The sequence below is a fragment of the Stegostoma tigrinum genome, chromosome 29 (genome assembly GCF_030684315.1).
Source record: "Stegostoma tigrinum isolate sSteTig4 chromosome 29, sSteTig4.hap1, whole genome shotgun sequence".
Lineage (NCBI taxonomy): Eukaryota > Metazoa > Chordata > Chondrichthyes > Orectolobiformes > Stegostomatidae > Stegostoma > Stegostoma tigrinum.
In genome coordinates, this window is record NC_081382.1 from 37,152,862 (window position 1) to 37,174,087 (window position 21,226).

General features: G+C 45.7%; 1 protein-coding gene across 8 annotated transcripts in view; it reads left to right on the forward strand.

Annotated features, from left to right (window-relative positions):
* Window positions 1–21,226, forward strand: part of LOC125465332 (dynamin-1) — a 284,914-nt gene that overhangs the window by 156,201 nt on the left and 107,487 nt on the right. For 6 of the 8 annotated variants that reach the window (XM_059638372.1, XM_059638371.1, XM_059638370.1 and 3 more), the window contains exons 14-15: window positions 1,232–1,243; window positions 4,204–4,317. In XM_059638372.1, coding sequence (XP_059494355.1) covers window positions 1,232–1,243; window positions 4,204–4,317 — 126 coding nt within the window. The remainder of the gene's footprint in view (window positions 1–1,231; window positions 1,244–4,203; window positions 4,318–21,226) is intronic. The other 2 variants (XM_059638373.1, XM_059638374.1) reach the window with 1 other exon arrangement.

The window sequence follows — 21,226 nt, forward strand, 5'->3', positions numbered from 1 at the left end:
AGTTGTTTGAAACCTATGTGATACTTTCCTGTTTCTCTCTTTTTCACTCTCACTGTCACTCTCACTCTGTCTTTCTCTCTCTCTTTCTCTCTCTCTTTCTGTCTCTCTCACATTTGCTCTCTCTCACTCTCTGTCACACACACACTCTCTCTCACTCTCTCTCTTTCTCTCCCTCTCACTCTCTCTCTTTCTCTCTCTCTGTCACTTGCTCTTTCTCTCTCTATTTCTCTCCCCCCCTTTCTCTCTCTTTCACTCGCGCTTTCTCTCCCTCACTCTCTCTCTCTTTCTCTCACTCTCTCTCTCTCACTCTCTCTTTCTCTCCCCCACTCTCTCTTTCACATTCTGTCTCTCTCTCACTCTGTCTCTCTCTGTCCAACCTGTCAATGACTAGACTACAATTGAAGTGCACGTTTAGCATTTGTTAAAAGGTGTTGGGGCTTTCGGTCATTTTGGGGGAGGATTCGGGGCTGGGGGAGGGGAGGAGGGTGCAGGGGGAAGAGCCTATGGGTCATGATTCCAATTGGACGACCTGCAGACCATAGCCCAAATGTACTGAACATGTGGAAAAGAAATGTGACATTTGCTGTCAATAGCCAAGGAGTCTGGAAAAAATTGGAGGAAGAAACACGACACATTCTACAGCTACCTGCCCCCTTTTAAGAGCTTTATTCAACTGCACTAGTCTTAAGTTTTTTCTTTCGGTTGCTTTTCTTTTCTGCAGTTTTCATTTTTCCTTTCTCATCCAGGTAATGTTTGTGATAATGAAGCTCATTCAAGTGAGGCATTTAGTAAGCATTGACACTGGTTCAATTGATTAAAACCGAATTTGAACTCAAATTTCCCTCCAGTCTTTGAGATTCTGAAAATATTTCTTTGCTGAGCCATTGAAATCTTAGAAACTTCTCATCATCAACATTTTTGGCTTCTCTTTCCCTCAGACCTCCATTTCATTTTTAAAATATGACACAAATGTTTCTTGTCCATCTAACTGTGCAAGTTCGCCACAGTTTTAAATTATTAGCTGAAGACAACGTCAGCCTTGATGGCTTGAATGAGCTGCAAGGAGTAAATGTGTTGTATTTGCTGTAAGTGGTCTGTACTGTAAGCAAATGCCATCCATTATACTAGAGTAATAATCAGGTTCATTTATATTCTCCCCTTCTTTATTGAACCTCTCTCTTGCCACTCCTCTGCTTGGCTTCTTTACATCTGCTATGGTTACTCTGTGAAGGATGAAATCATGGTGAGTATATTGTTGCTGTGGAAACGCAGGTTAAGTGTCGGAGCTACATCTGGGTGGGTTGAAATTTGGTTCGAATCCCACCAAATAAACTCAATTAATAAACCTGCAACGCAAAACTGGTCTCTGTAACAGTTGCCATAACACATGTCATCCATTGATTAAAACCCAATGTGATTTGCTGAAGCCCCTTAGGGGCGGAAATCTACCTTCCTGAACTCTGAAGAAGGGTCATATTGGATGTGAAGCATTCACACTGTTTCTCTGCCCACAGATGCTGCCTGACCTGATGAGTTTCCCCAGCATTTTCTACGCCTACGTCATGTTTCCAGCAGCCACAGGATTTCACTTTTTCTCAGCAGCCCTCGCTTGGTCCATGTACATGTGACTCCAGACCCACAGTGATGTGCTTCACTGTTAACCACCCCCCAAAATGGCCCAGCAAACCCCTCAGTTCAAGGGCAATTAGGGATGGCCACCAAATGCCAGCTTTGTCAGTGATGTCCACATCTCATGAAAGAATGAAGAGCACAAAGAAAGATCATCCAGAACAAGAGAGCACGACCTTACCTATTAGAGTTTGGCCACCTAGGAGTGAAATTGAGAATCATTTTTATTCCATCAGGGAGTGAAATGCTGGAATTCACTCAATAAACTCTGGATGTTTGGTCTTTTCAAGTTTGGAAGTTCTCAAGATGACCACAATTTTTCAGACAGAATATGGAAAACAGATGGATGGAATTGCGGTCCAGATCAACCGTGATTTAATTATGTGGTGGAATAGGCTTAAAGGGGATGAATGGTCTCCTGATCCTGAGTTCTTGGTAAATGTTAGGATAAAGAAGATAGTCCCCTTAACACTCTCTCATAACATTATTGAGCTGCTGCTTGAACACTGCCCGAGAGAGACATGTTGTCGAAGATTTTATCGGCTTGTCCTCGACAGGACAAAAGCAAGAATGTCAAATTTCAAACAAATCACAACAATGTAGACCACAAGAGGAAATGACACTGATTGCTTGGCAAATCAAATCTGATTGACCAAAGTGTTGTCATGGCTAAAGCTCCCCATGCTCCCAGGTAATTTTAAAAAAAGATGGTGAGAGTCTGGAAGCTGTTGGCTTTGTTTGCAGAGATCAGGTCCCTGGTGTGCGAATATGTGTCATGACTAGCCAACATAAATGAGCCACGTGGTGAGTTTGACGATTGTATCAAATTGATTCTTAACATGGTTGTTAGTGCTCTTTCCCCTCACTATCTCCATGACAACACTTTGGTCAATCAGGTTTGACTTGGCAACCAATCGGCACCTTTTCCTCCTGTGCAATAAACTGTAGTGATTGTCTGAAATTGGCCACTGTTGTATCTGTCCTGCTGAATGCAAAGGGGGGAGCACCAGCAATACCGCCCTGTCTTCAGAAATGTTCGCTTCCCAAGCCGCTGTGTATTTCTGAAACACTCTGGAAAGTGAGCCCACAGTCACGGATGAAGATATTGTCTTTGCCCATTGCTGCTTATGTGAGCTAATCACCTCTGACTTTGTCAGTGATGGTGCTCCGTATTGAGCGAGAAGCGTCTAAGGCAGAGCTATGTCTCTCCCTTCCACTGTCTCCCTGGCAGGAGGCTGAGCTGACTCAGTTTGTATCACCGTCTATTCTGAGGAAATAATGAAAAGGATGGACTGCCCTTCTCCCTGAACTGTTTGGTAATGCTGGCAAACAGCTGGCAACCAATGCATTTTTTGATCAAACGGCAGAGATTTGCTTTAACTGACTGCTGTGATCCTATCTTCGCTGCAGCATTGTTTCAGTTCCCGGTGGAACCCAGATGTACATCTGCTTGACCGTGCGTTTTGTGTGTTTAGTTATGTAGCTTGAGCTCACAGTCAATGGCTCTAGGTCCCCTGTACAATTGCATGTTGCTGTTTCCTTATTTTCGTTTTTCTATCTTCCCTTTGTTTTAGCTTTAGCCTTTTTTCACCAATTTGACTGTTGACTCCCTCTCCCTACTCCCCTCACTGCCCCTCCTTGATGCCTTGTACCTTCCATGAAGAGTGGGTTTGTGCTTTTTGTGTAGGTTTTGATACTGAGCTGAAGTTTAGATGTGATGTATGCCTACAGTCGATGAAATTCTGTGTGGATTGGGGGCTGGTTGTGGAATTTTAGGGTGGCTGGGTTAATTTGTTTGGTGGGGTGCCTGAGTTAATTTGTTATTGAAGATGGGAATCTCTGCAGTTTCCAATCAAAACTCTCATTGACTCCCACTGGAAAAGACAAAACCATCTGGGAAACTTGGGGTGGGAACAGATCTCCTCCTTTTCACTGATGGGTTGCCATCACGTGACCTGGCAGGAAGACTTGTTTTGGTTTCTTTCTGAGTCCTACTCCTGTAAAGCACGGCCTTTTACATTTCCTGGTGTCATGGGCCCACTTCCTATGGGGAAAAAGCACAAACTAAGAATTGATTCTTTGCCTAACACATCTTCATTAAATGTTTGCCCATTATCTTTGTCCACACCGGAGGCCCATCTCTCACCAGAGCAGAAAGATCACTGGGACAGAGACCCTGGGAAGTTGAATGGTGTTCTGATCAGAGTGCCTCGCAACCCTGTTTGAGCTGTGCTACAGTTTCCAACAATCCGCAGAGAAGAATTTGAGTGAGGGTTTTAACCTCAGGGAATGGGAGGGATGATGGTTATAGAGACTGATCAAGTTCCACTCTCTCAAATTTGATCTTGGCATCAAAAACCTTGTAGTTGACTCTAACTTTTTTAATCGACTACCCGTTTTTCTGTATCTGTATAGAAGCCACCATGTTTTTGTTTCTGCATATAACTCTGCTGTTAACACGCATTGATTGACACTAGACTGTGTATGAAACCAGGTCCTGAGCTATATGCCCAAGTTTCTGGGCTGACCTACTATCCTTTCTGAGTGCTCATTCTACCTGCCTTCTTGTTTCAGGTGATCAGGAAGGGCTGGCTGACCATCAACAACATCGGCATCATGAAAGGAGGATCCAAGGAATACTGGTTTGTGTTGACAGCAGAGAACCTGTCCTGGTACAAGGATGATGAGGTCAGTTCACCTGTTCCTTTCCTCCTTTGAAACACGCTGGCGGTGATGGTTAAAGTTGTTCTCATGTTAAAGTGATGGACCCCTGGGACAGAGCAGGATAGGACAAAGATAAGCCCCTGCCTCCCCCAGCCAGTGTAAGGCCCACCCAAGGGCTGGGAGTTCTGCCCAGGGAGTCCTGGTTAGCACTAAAGGCCAGAGGGTTTTCCAGCTCTTTAGATAACAGGGAGCACTTGTTGAAGTCTGACAAACAGAGAAAGATTGTGGTGAGATGCAGTGAGCCTCTGTTGTCTCCTGCTCCTGGTCAAGCAACATCCTGATTCTAAAACCCTTCTTGTTCAGATTGCTCCATGATGTCTCCTCCCTATCATCTTCTCCAGAACATCATAAACTTCCAAAGTATTTGCACTCTCTAATCCTGACCTCTCATGCACTCCTTGTTTAGAATCTGTACAGTGTGGAAACAGGCCATTTAGCACAAGTCCATGCCATCTCTCTGAAGAGTATCCCACCCAGACTCTATCTCTTTTACCCTGCATTTCCCATGGCTAACCCATAAAGCCTGCACATCCCTGGACAGTAAGGGGCAATTTAGCACGGCCAATCCACCTAACCTGCACATCTTTGGACTGTGGGAGGAAACCCACGCAGATGCAGGGAGGATGTGCAAACTCCACACACACAATCCCCCGAGGCTGGAATTGAACCTGGGCCCCTGGTGCTGTGAAGCAGCAGTGCTAACCGCTGAGCTGCCACCCACCCCCTACTATTCTGGACCTTAGCATTGTTTTTGGAATAATACAGAAGTAGCTTTATTAATCAACTGTTGGAAAGTCTGATCCATTTAGAAGTATTTCCTGTTGTGTAAACAGAATTCACAAATTCAGTGTTGTAAAGTATTTCTTTGATCCAAAGGTATGGCTCAGAATTTGCTTTTTTCCTCTACTTATGTGTGTGACAATCAGACTTTGACAATGATCAATATTTTGGCCCCAGCATTTAATGACCTTGTTCGTATGTTTGGATAATACATTACAGTGAGCTGGAGTGCAATATGCTTTACTGGTAACTCACCCATTTGGTTAATGGTTCTTGGAAAAGCCGTTTACAATGCAAGCCATGAGACCATTGTAAATCCAATGGGATGTGGTGTAGCTTGGATATAAACAGCAGTTTGATTGATTGATAACCTTGTTGTCTGAGGCCTCTGTGCTTGCAGTGAGGACTTTGACTGACCTTTGACCGTCTGAACTTCATTCACTCATCGCTTCATTTAAACCACCAGTGGGCACCAGTGTTACTCTCTCAGTGTCCCCTTCTTGTTCGACAACATCGCTGTGGAGTGCCTTGGATTGCTAAAGGAGCTATATAAATTCAAGTTGATCACAGCGTCTAAAATCTCCTGCTTGGGAGGAAGGTGGAGGCAGAGTTAACTGAGCGTTTGATACGGAGTCGAATCCTTATCCGAGGAGGAAGCATTTGCAGGGACCGTTTGGTAGTGTAGGACAAGATGGATTGCAGAGACCTGTTGCAGACACGATGGGTCGAATGGTTTGTGCTGTAACCATTCAGCACAGTGCAGTCCAGAAGCGACCTGTCCTGCCATGTGCCTTGTAGCAGTTAGCAGCTTCGTGGTGGAATCCACATTTCTGAGGTGGCTCTGTTAAGAGTAAAAAGCTACAAATGATCCTGATTTGTGGGGTGTCTTCATAGAACGACTTGGGGGTGGCACAGTGGCTCAGTGTTTAGCACTGCGCCAGGAACCTGGGTTCGATTCCAGCTTCAGGCAACTACCTGTGTCGAGTGGCACACCCTCCCCGTGTCTGCGTGGGTTTCCTCCGGGTGCTCTGGTTTCGTCCCACAGTCCAAAGATGTGCACGTGAGGTGGATTAGCCATGGGAACTGTGGGGTTATGGGAACAGGCTGGGTCGCTTTGGACTCAAAAGATATAAAAGTACAGCGCAGGAACAGCCCCTTCAGCCCTCAAAACTTGTGCCAATCATCATGCCCTGACTAAACTAAGAAAACAAACCATCTGCTCTTATTTGGTCTGTATCCCTCTATTCCCTCCCTATTCATGGAAACTTCCAGGTGCCTCTTTAGTGTCACCAATGTGCCTGCTTCCACCAACTCCTCTGGGAGTGCATTCCAGGTTCCTCCCACTCTCTGCCTGAAAAACCTCCCTTGCACATCTCCCTTCAACTTTCCCCCCCTCCCCTTGAACCTGTGCCCCCTTGTAATTGAAACTTAAACCCTGGGAAAAAGCCTCTGATTATCCTCCCTATCTATGCCTCTCATAATGTTCTCGACCTCTATCAGGTCTCCTCTCAGCTGCCTCCTTTCCAGTGAGAACAATCTTAGTCTTTGTAACCTTTCCTCATAGCCAGTGCTCTTGAGACCGGGCAACATCCTGGTGAACCTTCTCTGCACGCTGCCCAAAACTTTCACATCCTTCGGGTAATGTGGTGACCAAAACTGCACACAATACTCCAAATGCAGCCTAATGAGGGTTTCGTATAATTGCAACATGTCTTGCCAACTCTTATACTCCATGCCCTGGGCGCGAAGGCAAGCATCCCAAGTGCCTTCTTAATCTCCTTGGCCACATGTGTTGCTACTTTTAGGGAACTGTGGACCTGCACAGCCAGATCTGTCTGTGTATTAATGTTCCCAAGAGTTCTGTCATTGATAGTATAATTCAGACCTAAATTTGATCCTCCAAACTGAACCACCATGCATTTGTCTGAATTAATTTCATCTGCCATTTCTGTGCCCAACTTGTCAATCTATTTATACCCTGTTGTATATTTTCACAATCATCGGCACACAATCAGCAACTCTACCAATCTTTATGTCATCTCCAAACTTACTAATCCGACCATCCACATTTTCCTCCAGGTCATTTTATATATACTATAAAAAACAGAAGACCTTAGACTGATCCTTGTGGAACACCCCTAGTTACCGGTCTCCATTCTGAAAAACACTTTTCCACGGCTACCCTCTGTCGTCTCTGACCAAGCCAGTTTTGTATCCATCTAGCCAGCCTACCCCGAATCCCACATGATTTTAGTTTTTGTACCAATCTTCCATGTGGGACTTCATCAAATGCCTTACTAAAGTCCATATAAACTACATCCATAACCCTTCCATCATCAATTATTTTTGTCACATCTTCAAAAAATTTGATCAGGTTGGTGAGACATAACCTTTCCCATACACACCATGCTGCCTGTCACTAACTAGCCCATTTCCTTCCAAATGTGCATATAACCTGTCTCTCAGTATCTTCTCCAACAGCTTCCCCACCACAGACATCAGGCTCACTGGCCTATAATTCCCTGGATTATTGCTGCTTCCTTTCTTAAGCAAGAGAACAACACTGACTAACCTCCAGTCCTCTGGAACCTCGCCTGTGGTCAAAGAGGATGTGACGATATCTGCTAGTGCCCCAGGTATTTCTTCCCTTGCCTCACACAGCGGCCTGGGATAGATCCCATATGGCCCTGGGGACTTGTCTATCTTAATGCAATTTAGGATAGCCAAAACTTCCTCCTTCAATATATTGACATTCTCTAGAGCATTCACATACTCATCCCTGGCCTCAACATCAGTCATGTCCTTCTCCTCAATGAATACTGTAACGAAGTACTCATTAAGGATCTCTCCCACTTCCTGTGGCTCTACACATTACTCCCTTCCATTGCCATTGAGTGAGCCTACTCTTTTCCTTGCTACCCACTTTCTTCTAATAAATGCACAATATGCCTTGGGATTCTCCTTGACTCTGTTTGCTAAAGACATTTGATGGCTCCTTTTAGCCTTCCTAATTTCTCCATACTTCTCAAGAGCTTCGCAGTTTGTAGCTGCCTAAACCTATCATGTGCTTCCTTTTTCCTTTCGACTCAGGTTACAATTTTCCTTGTCATTCATGTTTCCTGAATCCTGCCATTCATATCCTTCAGTTTTGAGGGATATGCATGTTCTGTACTAAAGCCCTCCTTCCTACACCAGCTCTGTAGCCACATGTTCAACTGTACTCTCTTTCTGTTCCTTGCCTCAGTAACCTAGGGCACAGGTAGTAATCCTGAGATTACTACCCTTGTGGTCCTGCTTTTTAGTTCCCTAACCAACTCCCTGAATTGTTCTCACAGGACCTCTTCTTTCTTCCTGTCTATGTCATTTGGGCCAATGTGGTCAATGACTTCTGTCAGTCTTCCCTCCTGTTTCAGGATGTCCTGTACCTGCTCAGAGACGTCCAGGGCCCTGGCACCAGGGATGCAACATACCATCCTGGAGTCTTGTTCATGGCCACAGAAACGCCTGTCTGTGCCTTAACTATCGAGTCTACTACTATCACTTGCCTGGACTTTGCCTCACCCTGCTCTACAGCAGAACCGATTGTGGTACCACAGACCTGACTACTGCCTGTACTATCTCCTGAGAGGCTATCCCCCCAACAGTATCCAAAACGGTAAACCTGTTTCAGAGGGGAATAGCCACAGGACACTCCTGCAATCTTTCCTCTCCTGGCGGTCACCTTATCTGTCTGGACCTGTGGTCTGACCACTTTCCTAAAGCTAGTATCCATCACTTTCTCTGTCCCCTGTATGCAGCACAGTGTGTCTAGCCGCTTCTCCAACTGAACCATGCAGTCTGTGAGTAGCTGCAGCTGGTCACACTTTCTGCAGATGTTGTTGGCTGCTCACTGATTTCCCACAACTGGCAGGAGGAGCATTCCACTGCCCTAACTGCCAACTCCATCCTTTTATACTTTAGAAAAAAGATGCTATCCTCTTTGCAGCACTTCTTTTAATTAGAGGAAGTGAGGGAGTGGCGCTGGTGTGGTGGGGGGGGGGAACACTACACTAATGTAGTGTTTTGGGTCCAACCACCCCTTGACATATTCGAGATAACCAAGTGTGGAGCTGGATGAACACAGCAGGCTGAGCAGCATCTCAGGAGCACAAAAGCTGATGTTTCAGGCCTAGACTCTTCATCTCAGCTTTTGTGCTCCTGAGATGTTGCTTCATCCAGCTTCACACTTCGTTATCTTGGATTCTCCAGCATCTGCAGTTCCCATTATCACCTTGAGATATTCAGTCTAGTTGTGGAGACTGCAGTGCCGTTTCCCAGAATTCCTCACAGTGACGTCTTTGCCGCCCTCAATGGCCCGTTCCCACGCAGTAGGGAATCCATGATTCAACAGGCAGGCCACAGGGGAACGGGGCGGAGGTATCACTGAACATTGTTCACGCAAAAGGGTGATGGATCGCAGAAGCCGAAGATCAGGAGTAGATGGGTGTGAATGTGCATCCAAACCAGTGTCAGATCAGCCATGATTTTGTTGAATGATGGTGCAGGATGGCCTTACCCTGCTCCTAATTCACACGTTCACACCTGTGGAATGACTAGACATTGCAGAGGCTGCGTAGTCTGCGGCTCATCTGTCGAATCACAGAATCAGAAGGAATAGCCATAATGCCAACTAGGGATTCCACTAAGCATTACAAAGTATTATCATCATAGAATCCCTATAGTATGGAATCAGGCTATTCAGCCCATTGAGTCCACACTGACTCTCTGAAGAGCATCCCACCCTAAACCTGTAAGCTTGCAATCCCTATGGCTAACCCACTCAGCCTGCACATCCCTGGGGACTGTGGGCAATTCCCCCGTGGCCAACCCAACCTAACCTGCACATCTTTAGACTGGGGGAGGAAACTGGAGCACCCGGAGGAAACCCAAGCAGACACAGGGAGAATGTGCAAACTCCACACAGACAGTCGCCCGAGGGTGGACAGCAGTGCGAACCACTGAGCCAACATACTACCCATATGTGGATGTTGCACAAGGAGAAATATAACTTAGAAGAAAAACAGAATGCTGGTGGAACTAACTGGAAATGATGACTAAAACCTGTGCCAATATTATTAAAATTGAAATCCAAATGAACTGCTTTTCTCAAAGGCTGCACTAATGGGCAATGCTACCACAAGGTAGAGCATTGTTGTCTGTGAGTAGCAATTCAAATCATGTATAGCTCTTGTTGTAAGCTCCAACATAGCTAGGCAGCATCTCCCACCATCAGTGAGGTGCTGAAAGGGAAATTCTGAATTCAGTGCTTGAAAAGAAAGTTGGCCAGGGATTTGGTGCAGGGTGTAAGATATGCCACTAGTTAAATGTGCCAAAAGATCACTAGCAAGTTTTAAAAGGAAAAAATGTCAGGAAGTGTTGGATTGACATAGGAGGCCTGACAGCTTCGATAGTAGGCCGAATGTGGTAATTCTGTGATTCTGAAAGGGACACAGTTAATGTTTCGAGTCCAACACAATTCTTCTTCAGAACTCATTTCCAAAAGAAGAGTCACACCTAGATTCGAAACCTTAAACTCTTGTTTCCCTCTCCATAGATGGTACCAGACATCCAGCACTCACTGGTTTTCATTTCAGATCTCCAGGTAGTACTTTTGCTCTTATTCGAAAGGAACAAAATATTTTGTCCTTGGCTTTTGCTGGATTCGCTGGAGTTAAAGTGAATTAAGAGACAGGATGTTGTAAATCGAAAGGGAAGAGGGGAAACAAGAATGAGGCAGGTGCTGACGTTATGTACGGCTAACCCCAAAGCATCAGCTCCTAAGTGTCAGCAAGGTGCAGAGTGACCGAGCGTGCACAGTGACCATTTTTACATCGGGATTATAGACTCTGTGAGCAAACACTCGTGATTTGGCCTGGAGAATGGGTCAACATGTTCAAGTATTAAACTTCTGAAATGTACAGCTAATGCCTAGAGGTGGCTATTGTGGTGAGGTGGCAGTGTCCCTACCTCTGAATGAGGAGGCTCGGGCTCAAATCCCACTTACTTACTGCAGTGATGTATACTAATGTCTCCAAACTGGTTGATAAGGAAAGTGTAGTAATGACAGGGCTGTTGTGGTGAGGTGGTAGTGTCTTACCTCTGGGTCAAGAGGCCCGGGTTCGAGTCCCACTTACTTCAGATGTTGGCGATGTTGTCTCCAAACTGGTTGATTAGAACTAAGACAACGGAGGGTTTGTCAGAGCTCTTATTGGTGACGTGGTAGTATCCCCTGCCTCTGATCCTGGAGGTCCGCATTCAAGTCTCACTTACTCCAGAGGCACCATACTAACATCTCCCACCTGGTTCATTGGATAATATTTACACCCGATGCCTATGGTGCCCCTTGCTCCATCTAGTGGTAGCAGGCAGCATTATCGCACCTCCCTCAATTCGTGTCCCGTTGACTTGAGGGATCCTGAAGTTTGGGTGAGGCATCGATAGTGACCCAGGCCACCAGGGAGTGCTTGCCGGCTCCTCTGCACCTTTTCCGAGAGGGTGCTTGGTGCCATGAACCATTTCAAAGCAGCGCAGCGCGCCGTCAGTGTTGCAGTCAGGGCCAAAGAGTGGGCTGGAGGTGGGAGGAGCTTAAACGTGGCAGCATCCGATTCAGTCGTGGGTGCACTACTGAGGCTGACAGCTGGGGGGCACTATTTTTCACCCAGCTGGAAGCGGACAAAACAGGAAACCTGGCAGCTAGGCAGTGTCACCAGAGATGGGATAAAGGGCAGCAGTGGGCAGCCATTGGAGGGCATTCAAAGGCAGATTGAGACCTGGTGTTAGAGACCAGCTAGAAGTGGCAACCACCTAAAGCTGGTAATTCACGCAATTTGATTGTAGTATGTCTCTCACCAACCTCACTTGGAGCACCATTGCTGATTCTTCAGCGTTGCTGTGTTAAAATGCTGGCACTCCCTTTCCTAACAGGACTGTGGCTGTCCCTACATCACAAGGACTGCAGTACTGTAGCCTTTACCACCTTCTGCAGGAGAATTGGGGACAGCCAATAAAAACTGACCCATCCAGCACCACTGACATCTCTAAAATGATGCAAATGTTTTATTTTCACTTGTATTTTTTAAAAAAAATGTTAAAAAGTAAGTGTTCAGAATGAAACTAAAAGAAATCTGTTTATGTTTTCTGGTGTCTTTGATTTTTCTCCTGGGTGTGGACTCGGTAATGTCTTGATGATTTCATTTTGGACTGATTTCCTCTTTCATTTCTGGAGATCCTTGGAGCATTGTTGAGACTCCTAAGGACAGAATGATTGAGTTTTTTTTAACGAATTGAGACGCACGAAACGTTTGCAAAGGAATTAGCACGATTATTGAGACCGTGCTTTGAATTACCAACTCATTGTCTAATCCAACCATTTATTTAATTCCTCTCAAATAGAGCCGTAGAGTAATACAGCATGAAAACAGGCCCTTCAGCCCAAACTGATCCATGCTGATCATGTGCCTGCTCAGCTCATCCCAATTGCCTGCATTTGGTCCATATCCCTCTAAACCCTTCCCATCCCTGCACCTATCCAAATGTTTGTTTAAATGTTGCTATTATACCCGCCTCAACCCACTTTCTCTGGCAGCCCATTCCGTATATGGACCACTCTCTGTGTGAGGCAGTTGCCCCTCAGGTCCTTCTTAAATCTTTTCTGTCTCACCTTAAACCTATGCCCTCTTGTTTATCCCTGGGAAAATGACTATATGTGTGCATCCTGTCTATGCCTGTCATTATTTTATATACCTCAGTGATGTCAAACTCATTCTCCTACACTCCAAGGAATAAATCTCTGGCCAATCTCTCTCTATAATTCAGGCCAAGCAACATCTTCATAAATCTTCTTTGCACACTTTCCTGTTTAACTATGTCTTACCTATAACAGGGTGACCAAAACTGTGCACAGTTCTCCAAGTGCAGCCTCATCCCTATTGCATCCAATCTTACCCTCTGGTGTTAGTCTGTGTCCACCCAGATGTTTTACCTGCTGTGACAATGCATATCCTACTTCCTGTAATAACTGGATGTCGATATTATGGTATTGAAGAGTCCAACAGACATTTATTGCAGCTAATTATTACATGGAATTGTTAAATTCCTCAGGCACATAAGCATCAGGGTTAGCTTTTGCTTTTAAGGTTACAGAAAGGATTATGCTTCCAGCAGAGCCTCATGATTCTAGTGATCCTGCGCTAAGATGGAGTATGACATCTTTCTACCTCAGGTCACGTGGTATGAGGCAGTCATGAAATCATGAGCACAACTCTAAAAGGCATGCTGATGTATGTGAGACAAAGGACAATGCATTTTAAATGCACACTAATGTTTGTGATACATATGATGATGCATCTTAAAGGAACACTAATGTTTGTGATACATAGGATAATGCATCTTAAAGGCACACTAAGAGATGTGTGAGGCATAGCAGAGCTCCTCCCTTCCTCAGAGTCTGGATTTCCACCCCGGAGACCTTGACCCTGGGGGAGGTCTGGTGCTGGCCATCCAGCGCTTGGCTGGCATTGAACAGGGGCCAGTCAAGCCCAAAGAAGGCAGCTGTGGCTGTCACAGGCTGGCTGGCCAGGACCGCAAACAGTCGGCAAGGTCCTTACTATTATATAAAATAGTTGGTTCTGAAAGGGTTCATGCATTAAGCTCCACCTAACATGATGATACCATGAGGACATGGGTGGGAGATCCGCTGTGAATCCTGAAGGGGATGGAAGTACCAAGTCTCTGCCTGGTCTGAGTAATAATGTTCATCATACAAGTGTAAGTTATACCTACACCTTGTTAAGACAAGGGCCTCTTCACTTTAGAGTGCCTTGTAGTTTACCACTACTAGACAAAGCAATTCTTGTCAATTCCAATCTAAAAGAGGAATGGAGGCAGCGAATCCATTTTATTGTGAGCAGCCATCCAGTTATTTTACACAACATGGTGGTAGCAGTGAGGATCATCACTGACTTCACCACCTGGATACAATTCTGCCCACACCCTCTACATTGAAGTGAGCTTGTGATCCATTCCTGAATTTGATCACCAGCTCATCCTTGTGATCACAAATGGCTCTGTTTGTGGTTGGTGTTCTGTTGGTCATGTTGGCTGCTTATATTTACTGCTTTGTGAAGTTGGGCTTGAGTCCAAGCTTCTCTTGTGGTCTGGCAGAGGGATGCCTGCTGTCTCAGTTTTTCTCCAGTGCCAGGAGGTGCCAGAAAATCTGGTGCCAGTATGTGTGGTTAATGGGCAATGCTATAAATAGTGGGAGACCAGCCTCATCTTATATTTGCAGCAAGCCTCCTGAAACTCAAACATCCAAGTCTTGACTCTAGAGCAGCAAGACTGCAAAATGCTTTGGAAAGTCCAGCATGTATATAATGCTTTTCATGATCACTAGAGTCTTAAAGCACTTGGTACTTCTGAATTCTAATAGAGTGAATGTAGCTGCCATTTTGAGCAAACAAGTTCCCATGTGACAGTTATCAGATAATTGCTATGTTTTGATGAATGTGTGTGTGTGTCTGTGTCTGTGTGTCTGTGTGTGTATGTGTGTCTGTTTCTCTGTGTGTGTGTGTCTGTGTGTGGCTGTGTGTGTGTGTCTGTGTATGTGTGTCTGTGTGTGTATGTCTGTCTGTTTCTCTCTGTGTGTGTGGCTGTGTGTGTGTGTCTGTGTGTGTGTCTGTGTATGTGTGTCTCTGTGTGTGTGTGTGTGTGTGTGTGTCTGTGTGTGTGTGTGTGTGTGTGTCTGTCTGTCTGTCTGTGTGTCTCTGTGAATGTGTCTGTGTGTGTGTGTGTCTGTGTGTGTGTGTGTGTGAGTGTGTGTATGTGTCTGTGTGAGTGTGTGTGTGTGTGTGTCTGTGTGTGTGTGTGTGAATGTGTGTGTGTGTGTCTGTGTCTGTGTGTGTGTGTGAGTGTGTGTGTGTGTGTCTCTGTGTGTGTGTGAGTGTGTGTGTGTGTCTGTGTGTGTGTGTGTGTGTGTGTCTGTGTGTGTGTGTGTGTGTGTCTGTGTGTGAGTGTGTGTGTGTGTGTCTGTCTGTCTGTCTGTCTGTGTGTCTCTGTGAATGTGTCTGTGTGTGTGTGTCTGTGTGTGTGTGTGTGTGTGTGTGAGTGTGTGTGTGTGTCTGTGTGAGTGTGTGTGTGTGTGTCTCTGTGTGTGTGTGTCTCTGTGTGTGTGTGTCTCTGTGTGTGTGTGTGTGTGAGTGTGTGTGTGTGTGTGTGTGTGTGTGTCTGTGTGTGTGTGTCTCTGTGTGTGTGTGTGTGTGAGTGTGTGTGTGTGTCTGTGTGAGTGTGTGTGTGTGTGTGTGTGAGTGTGTGTGTGTGTGTCTGTGTGTGTGTGTGAGTGTGTGTGTGTGTGAGTGTGTGTGTGTGTCTCTCTGTATGTGTGTGTGTGTGTGTCTCTGTGTGTGTGTGTGTGTGTGTGTGTGTGTGTGTGTGTGTGTGTGTCTGTGTGTGTGTGTGTGTGTGTGTGTGTGTGCGTGCGCGCGCATTATTGATCGATGAATACATTTCTTTGTCCTGTATTTTTGAAGCAGTATTGCCCCCTGCACATTGAGATACCAGTCTGGGCTATCTTGGGTGACTGTGCCTGCACTGTCCCTGAGGTTAATAAAATGTGAGGCTGGATGAACACAGCAGGCCAAGCAGCATCTCAGGAGCACAAAAGCTGACGTTTCGGGCCTAGACCCTTCATCAGAGACTTTGTCTTTGAGCTTTTGTGCTCCTGAGACGCTGCTCGGCCTGCTGTGTTCATCCAGCTTCACACTTTGTTATCTTGGATTCTCCAGCATCTGAAGTTCCCATTATCTCTGCTTCCCAGTGTCATACTGGTGAACCGGGATCTCCTGTGAACTCCATACAGACTTTGGGGGAGGGGGGGGGGGGGGAGGGGAGTGGGGGGCGAGGAGCGTGGAATGAACATTCCTAGACGTTTCTTGGTTGTGAGTATGTCTGGCCAACAGCATTTCCAATGTTGCCACTTTGCTCAAGCACTGATCACCACACAGCTTCTCAGTGAGTTTCATGGGCAGCAGAATGAATGAGTGCACCTGCTCTTTGGATCTTGCCTTTGGCTCCTTTCTGGAACTAACCTAAAGGCTCCATTCCCTTTTTTGACATTCCTTGCCATACCTGCCCCTTCCAAAGCCTTCCATGTCTCATGCCTGTGTGAGGAAAGACTATGTTCTGGAGACTAGAGGTGAAAGTGTGGAGGTCTGGTGAGGGGAGTGTGGATGGAGACAGCAGGTTCATCTGATGAAATCTCCGGGAATATATCCACACAGCATTGGCGACCTTGCACCCCGACCCTCCCCTGTTGGAATGCACCATTTTGGAAAGATGGGCTGCATTAATTTCAGCCCATCTTCTTAAATGGACCTTGCCGGTGGTTTCCCATCGCCAGAGGATGTACTCGATTTAATTATCAACGAAAGAAAACCCTTTGGGCTGTTGTGGTGCTGCACTCAGAGCATGATGGGATTGCAGGCCTCATTTCAAAATGGCTGCCGATGAGAAAAGGTTGGTCCTTCCATCTCAACTTCTCATCACCTCAGGACGTCCCAAGACAGCCAATGGAGCCTGTGTTTTTGAAGTGAATTTTTTAACTGGAAATTTATCCAAACGCTAATGCATTTAAGATTTTTAAAAATGGCTTCGAGTTCTTGCATGGGTAACCTAGAGGGGGTAAACAAAGTAGATCTTTTATTGGCAGGGTTAGGTTGCATCCAAGTTTTTTCATGGTGTTAACAAACTTGTGTTGGTAACAATGACTTCATTTTCTCCAACTCTCTGTTTCTTCTCCTGTGAATATCAATTTTGTGTTTCAGATTGAAGGTGACATAGAAAGTTTTGCTGGGTCAAATTTAACCCCAGATAATTTCTGTGCCAGAAAATGAGGTAGTCATGGAGTGTTATGATTCCCAAATCCTGAAATGTCCTCCTTTTAAATTCCTGCCAGTTAAATGGCAGCTGTGTTTGATCTAATTCTTTCTTGTTCTAATCTGTTTTTATTATACATTTCTTCATTGTTCTATCAACTAGTTTGCTGGAATTCATTTTTATTTGGATTTCTTCATTGTCCTATTGCCTGGTGTGTTGTAATCTGTTTTTATTCCAAACTCCTTCTTTGTTGTATCACCTAGTTGACCATCCCCTGTAGCTACACATGTTGAGCAGTCGCCATCGACATTGACAGCTCGTTGTTATTGAGCAGAGTGTCCTCTGAGTGCTTGAGGAGAGAGTTTGCGTCCCCTCCGTGGGGACTCTGTCTGGCCTCTTGCCAAGGAGTTCCCTCCCATCTCCTGGCAATGACACGGGACTCGATACATTGGGAATAGTGGAACATCTGGACCCATTTTCTTTTTCTTGAAAGCGTGAGCAGGCCAGTCTTTGTGGATTTTAACAACCATTGTGCATTCACAGAAATAGCAGTACAATGAGGCAGCTTAGAGCCAGACATAAAAGTTGACCAGTTACAGACGCTGTTTCAAATGTGTAAGAAATTATTATCTCAGTACAGAGCAACACTGCTCCACAATGGGAGATACTGTGAGAATTAAAGAGGATCAGATGTTGGCAGTTGCAGGGTTAATGAGAAAGAATGTGCTTTCTTGTCTATAATTGTAGTCTTTAGCAGGCCAGTCATTTGCCTCATTCTGTTGATTTATGGAATACTTCTACATCTGCAGGAAGTCACTACTGAGCCAGTAAAAGGATCCAGATGTTGTGGGCTCACATGGTTCTGTGTGTGTTAACATTAGCAGGGAGAGTCCAACAGGGAGACTGAGTCACAGGAGCTGAGGCAGAGTCTGGGAAAGAATGAGTCAGACACACAGAAACTGTGATGGGCAAAAAGAATAATCTCGCTTCTCGCATTCTGTCACCATCTGTCTGCCCACGGGTGGAGAAACCAGCAGGTTAATGCGATTCCTTTCGCTGTCGTCTCTGGCAAAGAGGACAAAACGCTGACGGCTGGTCAAAATGCAAAGGTCCACGAGGAGAGGAGATGGACGGAGAGTGATTGAGACACAAGGATGGGTTTACAGGAGGCGCCACCATGGAAATAGCGCAGAGGGCTGGATGGGGCCCAAATGTTACAAGGCCAACCTGGGTTCCAGTCTTCCATTGTCAGACAAAATGGCCAACTCAGGCTCAGAGTCCAGGAAGGCCTCATGTAGAGCCCTGTTAAACTGAACCTTTGGCCCTCCAGCTACCTTTAAACATTAAGGGAACCTGTTGAGCAAAGGTGTGCAGGTTAGGGTGGATTGACCAGGCCAAATTACCCAAAGTGCCCAGGGAGATGCACATTTGGTGTGTTAGCCATGGGAAATGCAGATGTAGGGTGGGATGTTGGGTCTGGGTGGGATCCGTGTTCCTTTGGCATTAGTCTGGTCTAGTCTAGCAACGTTACCACCATTGTTCCCGATCCAGTGGCCCTCAATAATATCTTCTCTTTCTCTACTTACACAGCCTTGGGAAGCAAATACTTGAGGAAACTCCAGAGATAAATGGATAATTTTTGTGGTCAATGCTGGGAAGAAATAGCCTGAGGATAACAAGTGTTCTCATTGCCTTCCTGAAAACACTTGTATTAACTTGTTAAATGGACCAGAAATGAGAAACAGCAAGGCTGTTTGATTGGATGGGGCACTGCAAGGCAGGTAAAAGCTTCCAGGAAGATGGCCTAGTAGAGTTGACAACCAAAGCATTCTCCCAGAGGAAGGTGTAACTTGATACAGTGCTAACTGCATTGTACTCAGCTCACATCAACAATGCTTATTCCTCTCGGTCACCTCTTAAATGCATTGATTTTGTGTTTATTAGTAGAACAGCAGGGATGCAAATAAGTAATTCACCCCCATTTTGTTCACTCTGAATTGATGGTTGAGGACATTAATGACCTCCCTCATTTCTGGCTGTCTAGAGGGAGCTGGTCAGTTGCTCTGTGCTGTTAATCTAGAGACCGGCTAATGTTTTGGGGACCCAGCTTCGAAGCCCACCACGATTGATAGAGGGATTTGAATTTGCTACAAAATCCAGATTTTGGAAATCTCATGATGACCATGTCAATTTTTGTTTGAGAAAAAAAAATCTGCTTCACTAATGTCCTTTGGGGAAGGAAATCTGCTCTCCTTGCCTGATCTGGTCTCCATGTGACTCCAGACCCACCGCAACGAGCTGACTTTTAACTATCCTCTGAGGCCACTCAGTTGCATCAATCACGAGAAAGCCTAGATGAAGGAACAAAACTGAATGGATCACCTTGCATCGACCTAAACTCCAGAAATGCCAACAGTAGAAACAGCCCTGTTGACCCTGCAAAGTCCTCCTCACTGACATAGAACATAGAACATAGAACATAGAACAGTACAGCACAGAACAGGCCCTTCAGCCCACAATGTTGTGCCGACCATTGATCCTCATGTATACACCCTCAAATTTCTGTGACCATATGCATGTCCAGCAGTCTCTTAAATGACCCCAATGACCTTGCTTCCACAACTGCTGCTGGCAACGCATTCCATGCTCTCACAACTCTCTGCGTAAAGAACCTGCCTCTGACATCCCCTCTATACTTTCCACCAACCAGCTTAAAACTATGACCCCTCGTGCTAGCCATTTCTGCCCTGGGAAATAGTCTCTGGCTATCAACTCTATCTATGCCTCTCATTATCTTGTATACCTCAATTAGGTCCCCTCTCCTCCTCCTTTTCTCCAATGAAAAGAGACCGAGCTCAGTCAACCTCTCTTCATAAGATAAGCCCTCCAGTCCAGGCAGCATCCTGGTAAACCTCCTCTGAACCCTCTCCAAAGCATCCACATCTTTCCTATAATAGGGCGCCCAGAACTGGACGCAGTATTCCAAGTGCGGTCTAACCAAAGTTTTATAGAGCTGCAACAAGATCACACGACTCTTAAACTCAATCCCCCTGTTAATGAAAGCCAAAACACCATATGCTTTCTTAACAACCCTGTCCACTTGGGTGGCCATTTTAAGGGATCTATGTATCTGCACACCAAGATCCGTCTGTTCCTCCATGCTGCCAAGAATCCTATCCTTAATCCTGTACTCAGCTTTCAAATTCAACCTTCCAAAATGCATCACCTCGCATTTATCCAGGTTGAACTCCATCTGCCACCTCTCAGCCCATCTCTGCATCCTGTCAATGTCCCGCTGCAGCCTACAACAGCCCTCTACACTGTCAACGACACCTCCGACCTTTGTGTCGTCTGCAAACTTGCTGACCCATCCTTCAATTCCCTCGTCCAAGTCATTAATAAAAATTACAAACAGTAGAGGCCCAAGGACAGAGCTCTGTGGAACTCCACTCACCACTGACTTCCAGGCAGAATATTTTCCTTCTACTACCACTCGCTGTCTTCTGTTGGCCAGCCAATTCTGTATCCAAGCAGCTAAGTTCCCCTGTATCCCATTCCTCCTGACCTTCTGAATGAGCCTACCATGGGGAACCTTATCAAATGCCTTACTGAAGTCCATATACACCACATCCACAGCTCGACCCTCATCAACTTTTCTAGTCACATCCTCAAAAAAACTCGATAAGGTTTGTAAGGCATGACCTACCCCTCACAAAGCCGTGTTGACTGTATTTGATCAAGCCATGCTCTTCCAGATGGTCATAAATCCTATCCCTCAGAATCCTTTCTAACACCTTGCAGACGACAGACGTGAGACTTACCGGTCTATAATTGCCGGGGATTTCCCTATTTCCTTTCTTGAAGAGAGGAATTACATTTGCCTCTCTCCAGTCCTCAGGTACGACTCCAGTGGAGAGCGAGGATGCAAAGATCTTCGCAAGTGGCGAAGCAATTGCATTTCTCGCTTCCCAGAGCAGCCGAGGACAAATCTGGTCCCTGGGGCCTTGTGCCAAAATTGGGACAGCTGTCTCACAGACTAGTTAAGCAACAGCCTGACGTAGTCGTACTCACAGAATCATACCTTACTGACAATGTCACAGGCACTACCATCACCATCCTTGGATATGTCCTGTCCCATTGGCAGAGGGGGCAGCACAGTGGTATACAGTCAGGAGGGTGCTGCTTT